Genomic DNA, 20,253 nt, shown 5'->3' with positions numbered 1-20,253 from the left:
TCTCTGGATTGGCAGAATCTGACCGTGGGATTTTCTACAGCCCTGCATTGTTCTTAGGCTCTTAGGGGTACGGATTTTGGATGATCAGCCATGAACATATTCAATGGCAGTGCTGGCTTGAAGGGTCGAATGGCCTACTACTGCACCTATTTTCTATGTTTCTATGTAATGCCTTTTTGCCTTTCTCTCTTCTCACTCGCTATCTGCCCCCATTGCATAGCTCTCGTCAATGGATTACTATAACAGGCCCTCAAGGTAGCCCTGGCTCACCAGAAAAGAGAGGGACACGAGAGACAGATGCTGCAAAACACGAAGTACTGGAGAAACTCAGCGGGTTAGGCAGCATCTGTGGAAGGAATAGATAAGCAGGGCTGCCAACTCTCACGCTTTGAGCGTGAGAATCACGCCCTCAAGCAAACTCTCGCTCTGTGGTGAGAAATTCTGTGATCAACAAAAATGTCAAAACTCGGATAAACTACATGGTCCAAGGGTGTTGGAGAGCAGGGACTGCGGGAGGGATGGAAGCAGCGGGCGGATACAGATGCGGGGAGCCGGGGCTGGTGAGTTTGCGGGGCTGACGAGTATTTGCGCGGCTAACGAGTCGCTCGCTGCAGCTCCAGACAGTGCAAGTGTCCCGGGCCGTCGGGGGCGTCAGAAGCGCTGCTGCCGCGAGAGTCTGTGCCGAAGGGACAGACTCTCAAAGGGAGGTGGAGAGAGAGGGGGGGGGAGGAGACAGGGGGAGAGAGAGAGGGGGGGGTATGAATGGAGAGAGAGAAGAGGGAGAGGGGGAAAGAGGTAGGGGAGAGAGAGTGGGGGCAGAGTGAGGTGGGAAGAGAGGGGGGAAAGAGAGGGAAGAAAGAGGGAAGAGAGAGAGAGGTAGAGAGGGAGGGTAGGAGAGAATGGGAGAGAGAGGAGTGGTAAAAAAAGAGGGGGGGAAGAGGGAGAGAGAGGGGGAAAGAGAGAGATGGGGGGGAAGAGAAAGAGGAGATAGAGACAGGAGAAAGAGAGAGGGGAGAGATGAGGAAAGAGAGATGAGGTGGGGGGGAGAGGTGAGAGAGAGAGAGACAGAGATAGAGAGAGAGATAGAGAGAGGCAGAGATAGAGGCAGAGAGGGGGGGGAGGGGGAGAGAGGAGGGAGGAGAGAGAGAGAAGAAAGAGAGGGGGAAGAGAGAGAGGGAGAAGAGAGAGTGAGGGGAGAGAGTTAGGGGAGAGAGGGAAGGAGGGGAGAGAGAGGAGAGGGGACGAGAGAGAGGGGGGAGGTGAGGTGGGGGAGAGGGGGGGAAGAAGAGAGAGAGGGGGGGAGAGAGAAGAAGAGAGGGGGGGGAGAGAGGGGGGAAGAGAGAGAGGGGGAGAGAGAGAGAGGGAAGGGGAGAGAGAGGGGTGAGAGGAGAGACAGAGAGGAAAGAGAGATGGAGGGGAGAGAGGGGGGGGGGGTGAGAGGAGAGAGAGTGCATCCTGGAGGACAACCAGTGGCTGCTGGAAGTAAGTACCAAGAAAAACAGTGGAAGATAGTGGACTTCAAATGGGGGTGGTTGGTGAAAGCATCCTGCTTGCCTGCTAGATTTTCACTTACTGTAACTGCAGGAAAAATTTTCCCGATGTTGGGGGCGTTCAGGACCATGGGTCACAGTTTAAGAATAAAGGGGGGGGGGGGCAGTTAGGACTGAGATGAGGACAAACTTTCTTCACACAGAGAGTTGTGAATCTGTGGAATTCTCTGCCACGGAAGGCAGTGCAGGCCAATTCACCGGATGTTTTCAAGAGAGAGTTAGATTTTGTTCTTGGGGCTAACGACATCAAGGGATATGGGGAACAAACAGGAAAGAGGTACTGATTTTATATGAATAGCCATGATCATATTGAATGGCAGTGCTGGCTCGAAGGGCCGATGGCCTATTCCTGCACCTATTTTCTATGTTTCTATGCTTGAGTATATGGCAATAAAACTCGATCACTTGATTTTGAAGCATTCATGCATGGTGGAGGTATAATGTAGTCATAGAGTGATACAGTGTGAAAACAGGCCCTTCGGCGCAACTTGCCCACCCACACCCGCCAACATGTCCCAGCTACGCTACCTGCTTTTGGTCCATACCTCCAAACCTGTCCTATCCATGTATCAGTCTAACTTTTTCTTAAATATTGGGATAGTCCCTGCCTCAACTACCTCCTCTGGCAGCTTGTGCCATGCACCCATCACCCTTTGTGTGGATAAACTTACCCCTTAAAAAGTTACCTCTTAAAAATACTTCATCCAAAAAACATTGAAATCATACTTCTACAGGGCATTAAAACATGATTTTAATACATCAAATTTCAATAAGTTTCTACCCTTGGAGGGAGGACCCCCTTCTTCCACACCCTCTCCCCACTCAGTTGCTCCACTCCCTCACCAGGTACCCCCAAGGCCAGTGATCAGTGTTCGCACAGCCTCCCCCCTTTCAAAAACGCTCCAATCCAATTTAAAGCATATATATTGTATTCAAGTGTAAGTTAAAAGACTCGCTGCAGTATGCACCATGTCGCACAATTCCAATGGGAGGGGGACACCCTTCCCACCACCCCCACCCCGACGCTATGCTCCCTCGGGCTTGGTCTCTCGCAGTGTCTCACTCCCAACTCTCACCCAATGTTGGCAGCCCTGGATAAGCGACTTTTCGGGTTGGGACCCTTCTTCAGACTCTAGACTTCTGCAGTCTGAAGAAGAGCCCAACCCGAAACGTCGCCTATCCATTCCCTCCACAGATGCTGACTGACCTCCCGAGTTACTCCAGCACTTTGCGTTTTGCTCATTCTGAAAGATATTCCTTTCGTTTTATTCATCGTAAAAACGACCTTGATTCCCATTACCCAGTTCTGACGATATGTCTTCACTATGCAACGTTAACCTATTGACGCTGCCTGTTTTTTGTGTTTCGGATATCCAGCCTCTGTAATGATCATGTTGTGGCGGCTGCCTGCCACCGAGTGGCAATGCCGCCCGACGCCTGCACTCGCTGGAGCTCACTACGAGCTGAAACTCACAACCAACCCACCGGCGGAAACGCAACTAATTCGGAGATAGGGGGTGCGCAGCGGTGAATCGCCGGTAAATGCAGGTCCTTGCTGCCCATCCAACTCCAGCGAGATTGTCCGGCTGCTCTGGGCCGCTGGACATCCGAGGGAGACGCTATGAAGGAGCGGGCTCTGGGGACTTGGCGAATACAGCACACTCCCAATTATCTTTCAGACAGTAACTAGAAAATATATACCATGCATCTCTGAATCGAATTAGATTACGAAGAAAATAAATAATTGGCTGTTTCAACTAAAACTCATCTAATATTTAGAACTAATAAGAAATAACGGTGCCGTTGTAAAGATATTCAAATGTAATCAAGTTTCTAAATGCTTTCCAGGTGCAAATAAAAGTGGTTAGTGACGCTGATTCACTTTTGACACAAAATACTTCAGAACTGGAATCAGGAGCAAAACAAAATATCCCGCTGGTGGAACTCAGTGGATCAGGCAGCAGCTGTGGCTGGAATTGGTCTGAAGCCTGCTGAACTCTGACGGGAATGTTGTACTCGCTTGACATTGTTTGTTTTTCTTTCTCACCCATCCTCTGGATTGGGACTTTCACCATGAGCATCTGGGAACAGGGAAGATTTGCTAATCGCAAAGGCCAGCTGCAGAAACCGCGGGAGACGTACTCACATTCCTGGATGAGCTCCTTCTAATGTTGTTTCTCTATTTCCAAGAATAACAAAACATTTCCAAGAATTACTGAAATGGGGGGGAGTAAGAAATTGACCACTGCCAGGTATAGCAGATACAAATATGAGACTTTAAGAAGCTTTTAGATAGGCACATGGGTATGTAGGGAATGGTGGAATTTGGATCACATTCAGAGGAGATTAGCTTAACATCATTTTCATAAATTCATAAGCGATAGGAGTAGAATTAGGCAATCCGCCCATCAAGTTAACTCAATTCAATCATGTCTGATCAATCTCTCCCTCCTGCCTTCTCCCCGTTGCCTCTGACATCCATACTAATCAAGAATCTATCTATCTATAGCTTTAAAAAATCCATTGACTTGGCCTCCTCTGCCTTCTGTGGCAATGAATTCCACAGATTCATCACACACTTGACTAAATAAATTCCTCCTCATTTCCTTCCTATAGAATCGTTCTTTAATTCTGAGGCTATTCCCATTGGTGGAAACACCCTCTCTATAGCCACTCTATCCAGGCCTTTCAATATTCTGTAAGTTTCAATGAGGTCCCCCTCATCTTTCTAAACTCCAGCTAGTTAGGGTCGGAGGGCATATTCCTTTATTGTTGTATGTTCTATATACTTCAGTGTGAAACTCCTGACTCGCACACACTCAGGAAGCCTTTAATCATTGAAGACATTTCAACTCTGGGCAGCACTATGCTGTTCCTGTGACTGGTGGGTACAAAGTACTAGACTAAGTGGGAACCGTTGGGTCCCAGTCACACTGGAGGCCTGGTCCCCGAACGAAACCCATTCCCCAAAGCCGTATTCCACCACTCACCCATTCCCCCAACACAACCTGTCCCTCCAATACAATATTCCACCACTCACCCATAGCCCTTAACTGCGCAAGCGCGGCTGACGGGTTCCCATTGTGACGCCCGATTTCCCCCTCCTCCCCTCATCCCCCCTCCTCCCCTCATCCCCCTCCTCCCCTCACCCCCCTCCTCCCTCACCCCACCCCCCACTCTGCCCCTTGCCTTTCCCGCCCTTCAAACCCCCCCTTCCCCATCCACTCTTTGCAGCTCTCTGGCGGCGCAGCCATTCCTGCCCATTGGGTTCCCATTGTGACATAGAACATACAGATATTACTGCGCAGGTGCAGTTGACTGGCATGGCAAGTGGAAAAGGGATTTATTAAAGCTTAAAATGTGAATAACGTTAAAGATGAGATTTATTCAGTCCATTCTTTTTTGTTGCGTCTCTTGTGTTCAGCGGCCAGGGACGGCTTCAGGCGGGGGCCGGCGGGGAGGGTCCTGCAGCCGGGGGAGGGGGACGGATTTAGGCGGGGGCTGGTGGGAAGGGGAAGCGTCCTACAGCTGGTGTCGGGGACTGCTTAAGGCGGGGGCCGGCAGGATTATTCGGTAGCTGGACAACGGGGACGGCTTCAGCCGGCAGCATCCTGCAGCCAAGGAGGGTAGGACGGCTTTAGGCAGGGCCTGTTGGGGGCCTGTGGGGGAGGGTAGTGCTGGGGTAGGGTTGTGTGGGCGGGGTGGAGAGACCAATCCACGTGGCGCTGAACGGCAGGAGAGGAGATCGATCTGCGCACGTGTGGTTTTTAAGATTTTTAAACCTCGCGAACTATTACATTAGACCACCGATCGTAACGAAACTTGGTGCAATCGCAGCACAGGAGAACGGTGAATAAGCTGGCGAAAAATCGTAGCGCGTTCACGTACCGTTTTTTGCGCAAATAGAATGACCGTGCAAACCGGAAAATAACAAGATCAGAGCTTTAGTTATGGATAGACAGACGAAAGATGGCAGTGATTGAAATATCTATAGCTTAGCTGGGTCCATTTAACACTATTTGTTTGAGCCAGTAAACTAAAGTCTGTGCTTCTTCTTTTGTGAGAAACAGTTTGCCGTTTCTTTTGTGCCTTTTATCTCAGTGTTACCAGGCTCTGGCTCAAAACCTATTCCAAAACCCAAGTTTACCATGCCCACAGCAACCCTCACCAACTTCTACAGATGCACTGCAGAAAACAATTTGTTGTGATGCATCACTGCATGGGTTGGGAACTCCATCCAAGACTGCAAGAAATTACAGAGAGTTGTGGACATAGCCCAAACCAGAATGCAAACTAACCTACATTGACCCCATCTTTATTTCGCACTGCTTCAGCAAGGCCACCAGCATCATCAAGGACCAGTGTCAACCCGGTCACTCCCTCTTCTCCCTCTCCCATCAGGCAAGAGGTACAGAAGTTTGAAAATGCATACCTGCAGATTCTGGGATTGTTTCTTCCCAGCTTTTATAAGTCAACTGAACCGTCCTCTCACCAACTGGAGTGGGTCACTGACCTCCCGTCTACCTCATTAGAAACCTTGAACTATCTTCAATCGGACTTTATCTTGCACTAAATGTTTTACTCTTTATTCTTTATCTGTACTCTGTGGACCATTTGATTGCGATCGTATACAGACTTTTCTTTGGCTGGATAGCAGCACACAACAAAAAAACTTGACACTATACCTCAGTACACGTGATAATAATAAACTAAACTAAAGATGTGGTACCTCTAGGAAGGTAGGGGCCCTGAATAGTACTGGAGCATGAGAGAAGAGGGGCCCAGAGTTGTACAGGACCTCACGAGAGGAGAAGGACCCAGAGTTGTACTGATGTGGGAGGGGAGGGCCCACAGTTGTACTGGAGTGCAGGATAGGGTCCAGCCTGTACTGAAGCCTGGAAGGGGAAGGCCCCAATTTGTACTGAAGAGTGGAAGGGGAATGATTTGATGTGACTGGCCATGAACAGTTCTGGGAACTCTGGGCATCACCAACAAGACCAGCATTTAATGCCCATCCATTATTCTCCTTGAGGTGATGGTGAGCAGGCATCTTGATTCACTGCAGTCATGTTGAAGATCCTCCCACAACACGAGTTAGACCCAGGAGTGTTGAAGAAGCAATGGTATGTTTCCAAATCAGGATGCTGTGGATGGGATAGATACAAAGTACTGGAGTAACTCAACGGGTCAGACAGCATCTCTATAGAAAAAGGAGAATATGGTATTGTAGCAAATTAAGTGGTCAAAAATGGCAGTTGGATTGTAATATGCAGAATGCAGGGTTATTTGCTTTGGAAAAAAGTATAAAAATGAAATATTACTCGAATCAGGATTTGATGAGAAACGCAGTGGGATGGGAAATAGGCTCTATTCTCTCATAAACAGTTTTAGTGGAAACCATTTGTCTTGGAACTGCTCACCCTGAAGGGTTCTTTAAATCAAGTTCAACTTACATTCATTGTCACATGAACCACTTGGTACAGTGAGATTTGAGTTACCATAAAGCCATACGAATAAAAAGAACACAATACATGATAGAATTTGTACATGAATATCTCCACACAGTGGAATCAACGTTTCCCACTGTGAGGGAAGGCAATAAAGTTCAGTCATCTTCCTCTTTGTTCACCCGTGTTCAGGGCCTTTGAACCCTCCGCAGTCGCCGCTACGGCGGCCCGATGTTCAGGCCCTCCCGCCGGGATGATCGGAGCTCCGGCGTCGGAATGGAAGAACACACTCAGCGGCTTGGAGTTTCCGAATTGGCCACTTCTTACCAGAGACCACGGCTTCCAAATCCACAGGCCGAGCTGGGCGGAGCTTCAACACTGGCGACCCTCGGCAAAAGAACCCAGGACTCCGTGATGTTAAAGTCAGCGCCGCCCGCGGCTAGTAGCTCCACAAACCACAGCTCCACGGTGTTAATCAGCAGGCCCAACACTCCAGAGCTCCAACACAGGCGATCCCCGCTCCGCGATGGAATTCAGTGCTTTGCCGCTGCTGAAGCTCTGGCCGGTCTCCAGGAGAGGCCGCGCCAATCCAGTTGGTAGGCCGCGAGGGGGAGCAAAGATGCAAATCAGACAAAAGACGCATCTCCGTCCAGGTAAGTGACTGAAAAACGGTTTCCCCCTATTCCCCCCCCCCCCCCCCCCCCCCCCCACCCCCCCACCCCCACCCCCCTCACCCCCCACACATAAAAAAGACTAAGAAACCTTTAAAAACATACTTTTAGACACACATAAATAACAAAAAGGGTGAAAGGACAGACAGCTGCTGGTGAGGCTGCCACTCTTGATCACGCCACCCTAGTATCCTAACCTAAATCCTGAAACTCTCCTCCTAACAGCACTGTGGAAGTAAGTACTTTCACCAAAAGGACTGCAGAGGTTCAGGACTACAACTCACCATCACCTTCTCTAGGCTAAGTAGGGATAGGCAGTAAGTGCTGGCAGCAACGCCCAGGTCCCAGATATGCTCAAAGCTGATTCTGGTCATTATTCCTAAAACACAGCACAATCACGAACCATTAAATAAATTGGAAGCAGACAACTGAAGTATGTTGAGTGGGTGCATTGGCAGTGAGTATCCTCAGGTCAACTTTGCACAGGATATAGGCAATGTAGGAAGATCTAAAGGCCAGTCTCTTACTGAGAGCTACAATTATACATATATAGAACTGTGTATATGCCAACTAGTAAAAACTGGGCTGGGTTCTTGGCTTTAAATAACATCAAGAATCTTCACTCCCGGGCACTAATCACAATTCATACTGAGCACAGCTCAGCTTAGATAAGCAGAGAGAGTGTGGATGTTGTAAGGGAACAGCTGGCTGCTTGTGCACTTTATGTCTTTCAAATAGTATTCCACAGACTTCCTGGTGGGAGAGCAGTACCAGGATCACATCTGTTCAAGATAACCGGCTGAAGAAAGCAGGAAGGAAGAGGTAAGGACAAATTCTCTTAAGTGGATGATTAAAAAGAAAGTCTTGCATTTATGTTGCATTATTTACATCCCTTTTGGGATTACTTGAAGCAGGTGTACAACAAATGGATTACCCCCACAAGCAGTTCCATTGATCGGATTTTGTTTTCTTTTATACTGAATGAAGGGCAAATAGTGTACAGGGCACCAGAATAACCTCCCTGCTCTTCTGATAAATAAATCTTTTGCCCACCAAAGAGAACAGACTGTCTCAGTTTGACATCCTGACCATATGACTGCGCCTTCAATGGCACAGCATACTGTCAATGGTGCACTGGACTCATAGTTTGAGGTTCTTCACTCAAAGAGATGGGATCAGACCTCACGCCTTCTGAATCAGGGACACATTCACAATTGGGAACAGGAAGAGACTGTTTAGCCACCTGACCACATTCATTCATTCGATCAGACCAGGGCTGCTCTTAGCTCAGTGCCTCCAGCCCTCCTGCATTGACACCACTTGCCAAGGATGTATGACCCTGCAGACAGCAACATGGATAAATATAATAGTGTTATCAAAAACCTACCTGCTGCTTCCATTTTACATTGTGAGATTAAATGGTTGTAAACATTGGAGAAAGGAAGAAAGCCTGCGTAGACACAAGAGACTGCAGATACTGGGATCTGGAGCAAAGAACAAGCTGCCGGAAGAACTCGAGGGTCAGACAGCATCAGTGGAGCTAATAGCGACGTTTCAGCTCGAGACCCTGCGTCAGGACTGAAAGTATGAAGGGGACATGAGCGTGATTCCGTAGCGCCACCTGGATATAACGTGAATGATGAATTGGTGAATACTACTTGTATTACGGGGGCTGATTTGGTTTAAAATGCCATTTCAACTGGGAACCAGAGAACCACTCAAAAGTTATTTTGGAAATTTACAAGTAGAAAAAAGCTGCCTTGGAAATAAAATGTCTGTGCATACACTCTATCGATTTTGAAACTTGATTTAGTTTCATTCAATATTTATCTGCAGAGAGGGAAGTAGTTCAAAATTAAATAGTTTCTGTCTGATGCTTATTTATGAAGGGATTGATTAGTTCAATATGGAGTAGCACGTGTGGATAAGAATCTAATGGGCGTCACGGTGTCGCAGCGCCGGAGACCCGGGTTCGATCCCGACTATGGGTACTGTCTATACAGAGTTGGTATGTTCTCCCCGTGACCCCGTGGGTTTTCTCCGAGATCTTTGGTTTCCACCCACATTCCAAAGATGTACAGGTTTGTACGTCAATTGGCTTGGTATAAGGGTAGGATAGTTGTGTGAGGATTGCTGGTTGGTGCGGACTCGGTGGGCCAAAGGGCCTGTTTCCATGCTGTATCTCTGAAACTAAAATAAAACTAAATGGGAGGTGATTTGTTCCTGCTGAGATGGTAGAAAATTGCTGCTTTCTTCCCCACCCTCGTTTTCAAGCAGTTCATGCCTGGATCTAAGCTGCATAATGCTGACAGACTTCAGGGCAGGCAGCAACCCTTAAGCTTCTCATCCTCTGGCAATGCTGCAGGCTCACCATATCCAGATATCCCAGCAGATTCACCCACCTTTCACTCTCCCTCACTGCTGAGCACCATTTCACAAATTTCTAACACAGGCGTTTTAAGAATCAATGAAGAAGTGACCGTCAGCCGTGGTGATACTGACTCAACATTGCAGAGGTGTCATGCCAAGCTGAAGTGGAAGATTGTCTCAGTAACGTGGAGTGGACCACCAAAAACATAGGAATGGACTCCAGGAAAGGTAGAAAAATAGAACAGTACCTAACTAAAGGAATGAATTGACAATATCAAATCAAAACTCAGCAACTATAACACTGTACACCACAAATGAAAGAGCTGTCCCACAGTAACAGCAGAATGGTATAAGACCCCAGTAATGTGAGACTATTTCTTAGTCTTAAAAGAACTATACCTCACTAATCCGATTTTATTCTCCCTGTATTTCTGTCAATTCCCCAGCCATCCCCACCCCATATTGTACTACTTACCCATGCATACAGTCATAGATAGAGCCATTGAGTCATACAGCTTGGAAACAGACTTTTCGGCCCAACTTGCCCACGCCGACCAACACTAGTCCCACCAGCCAGTGTTTGGCCCATATCCCTCTAAACCTATCCTATCCATGAACCTGTCCAAATGTTCTTTTAAACATCATGATAGTACCTCAACTACCTCTTCTGGCAGCTTGTTCCATAGACCTAGCACTCTGTGAATAAAGAAAGTTACCCCTCAGTTTCCTATTAAATCTTTCTCCTCTCACCTTAAACCTATGCGTTCTGGTTCTCGATTCGCCTATTCTGGGTAAAAAACTGTGCATTTACCCTAACTATTTCTCTCATGATCATATACACCTTAAGAAGATCACCCCTCCTCCTCCTGCACTCCAAGGAATAAAGTCCTAGCCTGCTCAACCTCCCCCTATAGCTCAGGCCCTTAAGACCTGGCAACATCCTGGTCAATCTTCTCAGCTCCCTTTCCAGCTTAACAACAGCTTTCCTATAACAAGGTGACCAAAACTGAACTAAAGTGGCCACACCAAAGTCAGGCCACACAACAGCAACATGTTCTCCCAACGTCTCTACTCAATGCTCTGACTGATGAAGGCCAATGTGCCGAAAGCCATCTTTGACCGCCCTATCTACCCATGACCGCACTTTCAAGGAACTACATACCTGCACTCTAGGTACCCTGGAACATGAACACGAGCAGTTTCCCTAACTTTCCTCATGCTGCAGGAGGCCCATTGTACCAGCTTACCTGCCATCACCACTGCAATTGAACCAAGAGATCGATAACAGTTCAGCATTGCTCTCTGGTTGTGGTGGGATGATTCAGTTGCTGATAACAGCAGTTTCTTCCCAGCTTTTATCAGACAACTGAATCATCCTACCACAACCAAAAAGCAAAACTGAACTACTATCTACCTCTTTGGTGACCCTCGGACTATCCTTGATCAGACTTTGCTGGCTTTACATTGCACTCAACATTATTCTCTTATCATGTATCTGTACACTGTAAACGGATCGATTGTAATCATGTATTGTCTTTCTGCTGACTGGTTAGCACGCAACAAAAGCTTTTCACTCTACCTCGACACGAGTGACAATAATCTAAACTGAAACTGAAGAAAGAGAGGGGCAATGTACGGTAGTTATTTAACCTAATGTTCTGTATACTTTGGGATGTGGAAGAAAACTAGAGCACCGAGGAAGCCCACAAGATCACAAGGGGAAAATGCTAAAGGGACTGTCCCACGTGGCCGTCATTTATGCGACATCATTTACGCGTCATGATGCATGAGGCGCGTCGTGACACGCACGTGATGCGCGCATGGTGCGTGGTGACATAGGCAGCGACTCGCGGTTGTGCGCAGCATCCCAAGATTTTGTGATGTACAAAATCTTCACACGCCATCTGCGTGACGTGCAAATGACGACCAAGCGGGACAGGCCCTTAACTCCACACAGACAACACTAGAGGTCAGGACTGAACCAGAGTTGCGGGAGCAGTGAGGCTGTGGTACAATCGTTGCACCACTAGTGCATGATGAGGTGCAGCTAATACAGATGAACGTGTGAAATCCTCAACTAGAATAGGCAGTGGTGTCTAAAGGGATCGGGGGATTTGGCGGTAAAGAGGGAACAGGGTACTGAAGTCTACGAGCATGCTGGATGGTTGAGCCAGGTTACCTACTTCTGTTGCTTTTTCTACGTTTCTAAAACATTTTCAAATCGAGCCGTAAGCCCAAAGATTGGGAGAATATTGAAACTGACAAATAAGCTGTATCATTAAAACTGTACTTCCAATGAGGGAACAACTGTATTCTACATCTCAGCTAGTGTAGAAATGTATCCCTGGAAGGTGAAACTACCCTACAATGGGGTGATCTTATATAAGATCATAATGGTAAGACTGCACCTCAAAAGTAACAAACACAATCCCCAGCAACGATGGGTCTTTGATCTAGTCATGGGTCGCCCTCACTTTGAGGAGCCATTGAACCATCTCTTCTCAGTTGAAAGTATGTATCCTAGCAACAATAAAAAATCATCCAATGGTGGCAAAACAGTATTTCTGTTCAGTGAAATAGTTACCCACTATTTCAGTGTTACTGCATAACAGCAATAGTAAGTCAGTAACAGTTGGTATGTTACCCAACAGAGGTGAATGTATATATAAATGTCAGTTGAACTATACAACATTACAGTGGAATTGTACAAATGATGATAAACTGGTAACCAACCAGCAGCCAAACTAATGACAAAGGGTCTTTGACCTGAAATGTTGTCCGTTTTCTTCCCATAGATGTGACCAGATTGCTGAGTATTTCAAGCATTTTCTGGGTTTTACTTCATTTTAAATTAACCAAGCACCAATGTCAACACATCATCAGGAGAGCTGCATGCAGTATTGAGGAACTATACTGCCAAATCAGTGGGATATTGAATGGACCTCAGCACGGCAATTAAAGCGTGGGGAGTAATAGCGACTGTTGTCCATGGCTTGACTCACAAAAGCCTCAGTGCTGTCAACTGAGAAAGATTATGGAAGATCTCAAAGTTGGCTGCCTGTAAAAATGTATCATCTTCTTCTCTCTCCATAATGATGTGTTAGCTGTGATCCTTACCAACACAGGCCCGATCCCAGCGCATAGAGGAGTCAAGCAAGGCTACATATTGCCCTAACCCACTATTCAATTTTCCTCACTGCAAAATGGCCCCTCATCTCCAACAAGCTTTTGAAGTGGACAAGGGAATCTACTCATCCTCTGCCTCCTCCAGTCCAGAACCATGGACACTCCAACAAGTGTTAAAGTGCGCAGTGACATTTGCCTACTCGCACACTCAAAGACCAAATTCCACACTGAAGCCTCCATGAGGGCAAATTTCACGCTAAACATTTGGGAGATAAGGGCCCACCATACAGCTCCATCGAAGGGGGTCATATCGTCCTTAAACATACTACAAAAACAGGCATTATTCCCAGTTCCATTATGCCAAGCCATTTTCAGGAAGGCAGGGATATCACTCAAAGGACGTCCTCAAAGCCTCCGATAGAACATGTACCGTTCTCACTGCCTCATCCCAGGTCTACACTGCTGAAAGTGGAGGGAGAAATATTTGGGAAAGCACTGTTTATGTTGTGTATCGGCAGCAGAAACACATGGAGCTGGAATACAAACTACAGAAGGCGGGAGCAACAGTCCAAATGAACAACCCACCCATCCTATTAGCAATACATATGACAGAGTCTGTGAGTGCACAGATTCTGGATCATCCATCACTTTCAAATCCACAGAATGGGGGAAAAGCAATTTGTTCTGCAACATGGAGGTACAATTCCTGGGCACCATATTGCAGCTCAGCATTGGTCGAATTGTAACTGGAAATGAAAATGGTGGAACAGTACCAAAATAATCATAGTTGTACCCCTGCAGTGAGTACACTGTAGGTCAATGATCCTAGAAATGTATCTTAGCAGTGGTAGAGCCGTATCCCATCATTAGTGGAATTCTATCTTGCAATGATGGAACTGTACCTCTTTATTAATGATCAAACTGCATCCCAGCAAGTGTAGAAATGTACCCCTGGAAGGTGAAACTACCCTACAATCGGGTGATCTTTAGAGGTGTATAAGATCACGAGGGGTATGGATTGGGTAGATGTATAGAGTATTTTACCCAGAATAGGGGAATCTAGAACCAGAGGATATAGGCATGAGGAGAAAGATTTAATAGGGACCTGCGAGGTAACTTGTTCACACAGTGGGCGGTGGGTATATGGAACAAGCTGCCAGAATAGGTAGTTGAGGCAGTGACTATATTGCAACATTTAAAAGACATTTGGACAGGTACATGAATGGGAAAGGGTTGAAGGGAAATGGGACAAATGCAGGTAGGCGGGACTAGTGTGGTTTGGGCATCTTGGTCAGCGTGGGCAAGTTGGGCCGAAGGGCCTGGTTCCATGCTCTCTGATTCTAATAGTAAAACTGTAACATTAGAGCATCAATGGAAGAACTGCAAGCTGGATACCCCTGAAGTATGAAAATAGTACTCACGTAACAAACAGCTTACAATGACCTGTTTCCATTTCATTGTTACTTTTTTGCATATCTTTTATTTATTGTTCTTTATCTCTCTACATCATCATCTATATCTCTCATTTCCCTTATCTCTAAGCAGTCTGAAGAAGGGTCTCGACCCGAAACATCGCCCATTCCTTCTCTCCAGAGATGCTGCCTGCCCCGCTGAGTTACTCCAGCTTTTTGTGTCTATCCAAGGTTTTTAGTCCAAGCAGCGGCTGCACAGAAATAGGGCAGTGCGTGCAGGCAGCTGTCAATATATATGAATGGCATTGGTGTATGGTTGCTTTAAACTGGCACGCAGGCACCATTAACCAACAAGTCTACAACAGAAACATTCCGATTGGAAACATGTGTAAAACAGGACTGCCCAACACTTTTCCCAATCTCAGAATCAGCAATGTTGACTAAAGAAGAGTGTCAGTGTATGCAGACTGGTTGGGCGGCACAGCGGTAAAGTTGCTGCCTTACAGCGCTTGCAGTGCCGGAGACCCGGGTTCAATCCCGACTACAGATGCTGTCTGTACAGAAGTTGTACATTCTCCCCGTGACCGCGTGGGTTTTCTGTGCTGTATCTCTAAACTAAATAAACTAAAAAGGTATCAATGTTTAAACCAAATACAAGGTTTATGGATTGACACCGTGGGTAGGCAAGGCTGAGAATGTTATGTCAAGGTTCATTCTGTATGGGTAGCTGCAATTTGTATTGATTATACTCGGTGTATAAACAATTCGTCGCCACAATTTCTTGTTTATTGACAAAATCTTGTGCGCAGATGATAAATACGTACTGGCAGGCACAGTGTGTCAGGCTGAACATATGTGTACAGGCTGAACATAGAACAGGAAAGCACAGGGACATGTCGTTTGGCCCATGATGCAAAATTACTCATCATTCTGCTCAAGTTCAAACAAATGCCTCAAAACTCATTGGCCAGCGGTTCATTCTACAGCAAGACAATGATCGCAAACATACTGCTAAAGCAACAAAGGAGTTTTTTAAAGCTTAAAAATGGTCAATTCTTGAATGGCCAAGTCAATCACCCGATCTGAACCCAATTTATATGCTGAAGAGAAAACTGAAGGGGACTAGCCCCCAAAACTAGCATAAGCTAAATATGGCTGCAATACAGGCCTGGCAGAGCATCACCAGAGAAGACACCCAGCAACTGGTGATGTCCATGAATCACAGACTTCAAGCAGTCATTGTATGCAAAGGATATGCAACAAAATACTAAACATGACTACTTTCATTTACATGACATTGCTGTGTCCCAAACAATTTGGCGCCCTGAAATGGGAGGACTATGTATACACACTGCTGTAATTTCTACATGGTGAAACCAAAATGTATTAAAATGGCCTTTATTAAAATCTGACAATGTGCACTTTAACCATATTTGATTTTTTTCTATTACAAATCTCAAATTGTGAAATACAGAGGCAAATAAATAAATGATGGGTCTTTATCCCAAACATTGTGGAGTGTACTGTAATCCCAAAATCCAGATCCTTCCGTTTCCTACATATCCGTGTGCCTGTCTAAAACCCACAATCGTATCTGCTTCCACCACCACTCCTGCCTCCACATTCCACGCACCCAATGTGTGTCCTGCATCCATTTTACTCGCCAGGTCTGTGTTCCACACTCGTTTTACTCACTAGGGTCTGTGTTTCCACACTCTTTTTACTCACAGGGATTGTGTTTCATTCATTCCTTTTACACCGGTAATATGCTTCCCACACTCCTTTAACTCTCCGGATCTCTCTTACCCTGCTCCTTTTAAACTTACGGGCACCATTTCCAGGCTGTTTGAATCCATTTATACAGAAGGGTGTGAAGGTGTCAGTGGACGGACAGGAAGAGCTCCCATTCACAGCCAGGATGCATCGTAACCAGGTGCCTCACTGTACTTGTGCTGTTGAGAGATCACTAGCAGCGTTCGCCATGAGTGAGAAATTACACATACTGGAAATGAGAGCAGACGGCTGATTGAGTTGAGTAATGAGGACTGCTTGCTTTTGGATTAGTGAGGAAGGGGAGTCCATAAAGGAATCACCCACAGTCAGGAAGGCAAGTGTGGACTGTTTCGGGAGAGTCAAGTAACAAAAACGTCCGATCAGAATTGACAATACACCGGCCACTGGCACTGGGTCCCTGAAGAACCTGTGGCTTCACCAGAAGCCGGCATTGGCCAGAACCCCGACAGTCATCTGGGGTCTGACACAAACTCAAAGCCAGGCCCCAGCACACAAGGGATGACACACAGCAAGGGTTACGGGATCAACCACTTTGCAGCCGTGCTCTCCAATTACTGCTCTTGTTGACGTGTTCTGCACCCAGCCTCCCACGGAGAACTCTGTGTGTGTGTGAACTGGCACAACATTGCTGTACCGACCGCTGCAGTGTGACGACATTCAGCAGAACAATCGGCCTTTTTATTCCAGCAGTAGCCTCCCCGCCCTGTGGTGAGTGCACTCCGCGGTACACAGGGCCACAGTAACACTGCAGTGTTGACTGAAAAATGGGTTGATTTGATGTCATTTGTTCTGACAACCAAACAGAGGAGGAATGGGGAGGGAGGGGAAGGGTCAAAGGTCATCAAACAGCTCGGGTTTAGTGAACGTCCGGCCAAGACTGGGGAGAGGGGGGGGCGATGGGGGGGGGATCAACAATTTCTTGTGTTTTCAATTGAGAGATCAGCCCCTGCTGTTCATTTGCAGAGCTGCCTGAATCGGCAATCCTCTCACAACAGAGCCTTTTCGAAGGAGAAGGAACTGACACTGTTCACTGTGATAAGTATGATTTTCAAACCCATTCTCCGGCTGTATTTTGTGGGGTGCGTTTACAATCGGGCAGTGGTGTGATGAGTGAGGGGCTGTGTGGAATGGGGGGGGGGGGGGGGGGGGGGGGGCTTGAATCACACCTTGGGAACACTGAGCCCGGCCTTGTAGAGGAGACTGCCTGTTCCCGTGGAAACTGCCTGGGGCTCAACACCAGGATAACGGGTTTATTGAGGGCACTCGGCCACAAATTGGTTCCAGCAGTGGCAGAGTAGAGAGACAGCGTGATAATGTTATTTGGTACATTGTACAAAGCTTTGAACAATCAGCTCAACGTTCAATAATAGGCTGTTGGAGAAAGGCAAGGACACAGCAGAGTCACTCGCCCGGGGCAGACAGAACTAGGTTCACTCTGACCCGGGATAAAAAGTATAGGGTCACTCTGACCCAGGATAGAAAGTATAGGTCACACTGACCCAGGATAGAAAGTATAGGTCATACTGACACACATAGAGAGGACCAGGGTCACACTGACCCATGACAGGGAGTACCAGGGTTACACTGACCCAGGTAAAAAGTATAGGGTCACACTGGCACAGGATAGAAGGAACCAGGGTCACACTGGCACACATACAGAGGACCAGGGTTACACTGACCCAGGACAGGGAGTACCAGGGTGACACTGACCCAGGTAGAAAGTACTGGGTCACACTGACACACATAGAGAGGACCAGGGTCATACTGACCCGGGATAGAAAATACAGGGTCACGCTGACCCACATACAGAGGACCAGGGTGACACTGACCCAGGTAGAAAGTACTGGGTCACACTGACACAGGATAGAAAGGACCAGGGTCACACTGACCCACATAGGGAGTACCAGGGTCACACTGACACGGGGCAGGGGTATCACGATCACACTGACCAGGGATAGAAAGGACCAGGGTCACACTGACCCGGACAGGGAGTACCGATTATCCTGGTGTTGGGCCCTGGGCAGTTTCCCCGGGAACAGGGAGTTTCCGCCACAGGGCCGAGCTCAGTGTTCCCACGGTGTGATTCAAGCCCCCCCATTCCACACAGTATTATCACACTGAGTCAGGAGAGAGAGAGAGTATTAATGTCCCACTGACCGAGGACAGAGAGTATCTGGGTCACATCATAGTTTAATGAAAATGTGAATGCACTGGTGAGACTAGATTTTAAAAGGTCATCCTGTAGTTGCTTAACTGAACCATGAAACCATTACACCTGTGTATACTGACCATCACCTATTAACCTATCTTCTCTGTGCCTGTTGAACCCTCAATGACTCATAGTAAACAGTAGTTTTAAGTCTCATTTTCAATGTCAAAGTGTCATAGAGTGACACAGTGTGGAAACAGACCCTCCAGCCCAATTTACCCACACCAGCTACCAAATGTCCCAGCCCGCATTTGGTCCATATCTCTCCAAACCTCTCCTATCCATGTACCTGTCCAACTGTTTGTTAAATGTTGGGAAAGTCCCTCTGGCAGCTTGTTCCATACACCCACCACCGTTTGTATGTCCTCCAGAGCTTTGCTGCATTCTATGCTTCCCCCAGTCTCACTCCACTGAAAAATGTCCACTCCTCCAATTCTGGCAGTATGATCATTATTGATTTAATCCGTCATTGTCGATATGCCTTTCCATCAGGGCAAAGGGCTGAATATTCTTGTGTAAAAGACACTGAGTGTCTCAGTGACTAATTCCTATTGCTGGATAACAGGCTTGAAGGGCTGAATGGTCTCCTCCCGAGACGGGACTTGTTGGCCTGGGCAGTAGCAGTGGGGACAGCGATCGTTCTCTGTTGTGCCTGTGTCTGTTGTTATAGGGCTTGATGATATTTAAGATGCCAGTCCCTTGCCCCGCAGGTACGTGGGGAGACGATGGCTCGCTGGATCACTGGCTTGTTGCTCCTGATGGGACTGAGCACCACAACAAGCTCCAACCCTGGCTGCCGCGTCCGCATCACTGAGAGAGGCCTGACGCTGAGTAAGATCCCGCAGCCTCACATTCCCGGGTCGCTTCTCACCAAACAAACACACAGCTTACTTTGCGAACAATGAAAGTGCAACTTTCTGAATGTTTGGTGGGGAGGGGGGGAGGAGGGCTGATACACTTCACTGTCAGCCTATCATTGTTTGTGGGCCAGCAGCTGCAAGTGATGAATTGCTATGAAGGAGGGAACTCACCGTATCTCACAGGATGGATATCTATACATAACATCGATTGTGTTTCAGCTCAGCATACTAAAGGGACATAACCACATATCAGAACCTATCCATTCACACACACACGCTTGATAGAAGCATGCCCTATATACAAATACCTACAGGCTCGTGTGCACACACAGATCTTTTACACCAATTATAACCAATAGTGACATACACATATGTTGCCCATCTATTTAGGTCAGACACTATCAATGCATTTATACTATCCGTGTGCTCTATCACACACAACTGCTCTGTGCACTGGTGAAAAACACTGGTGAAAAACTGGTGAAAAACACACACGCATTGTCAATGCATTTCAAGCTAAAGGCTTCCACACACACATGCAATATCTGCATTGCCTCCACCCCTCTGCACATATGCAATCACATAAACTGACCTTGCACACATCCACACAAAGACGCAGCAGAACAAAAAGCGATGTACTTGTACATAATCCGTGTATCTACACACAACAGCACATGCACACTCCAATATACACAGCTTTGTGAGTACACCTTGAACAGAATTAAAAAGGAAACTTTCCACTGCCTGGATTCAGAGCAGTCACAAATAAAGATTAAATTAAATTAACCATGCATTAATCAACCCGGCTCCTTCT

The 20,253-nt window shown here is 47.0% G+C and overlaps 1 protein-coding gene across 4 annotated transcripts in view; it reads left to right on the top strand.

Moving 5' to 3' along the window:
- The first annotated feature begins 8,366 nt into the window (after positions 1-8,366).
- The window catches only part of pltp (phospholipid transfer protein), a 52,070-nt gene continuing 40,183 nt past the window's right edge, over positions 8,367-20,253 (top strand). The window contains exons 1-3 of one of the 4 annotated variants that reach the window (XM_055652080.1): positions 16,896-17,078; positions 17,334-17,409; positions 19,290-19,410. In XM_055652080.1, the coding sequence (XP_055508055.1) occupies positions 19,305-19,410 (106 nt within the window). In that variant the 5' untranslated portion in view covers positions 16,896-17,078; positions 17,334-17,409; positions 19,290-19,304. Of the gene's footprint in view, positions 8,491-16,891; positions 17,079-17,267; positions 17,410-19,289; positions 19,411-20,253 lie in introns of those variants that run through there. The other 3 variants (XM_055652083.1, XM_055652081.1, XM_055652079.1) reach the window with 3 other exon arrangements.

Source organism: Leucoraja erinacea, chromosome 21, assembly GCF_028641065.1.
Source record: "Leucoraja erinacea ecotype New England chromosome 21, Leri_hhj_1, whole genome shotgun sequence".
In the NCBI taxonomy this organism is placed as follows: Eukaryota; Metazoa; Chordata; class Chondrichthyes; order Rajiformes; family Rajidae; genus Leucoraja; species Leucoraja erinaceus.
This window is presented reverse-complemented; position numbering and strand designations above follow the sequence as displayed.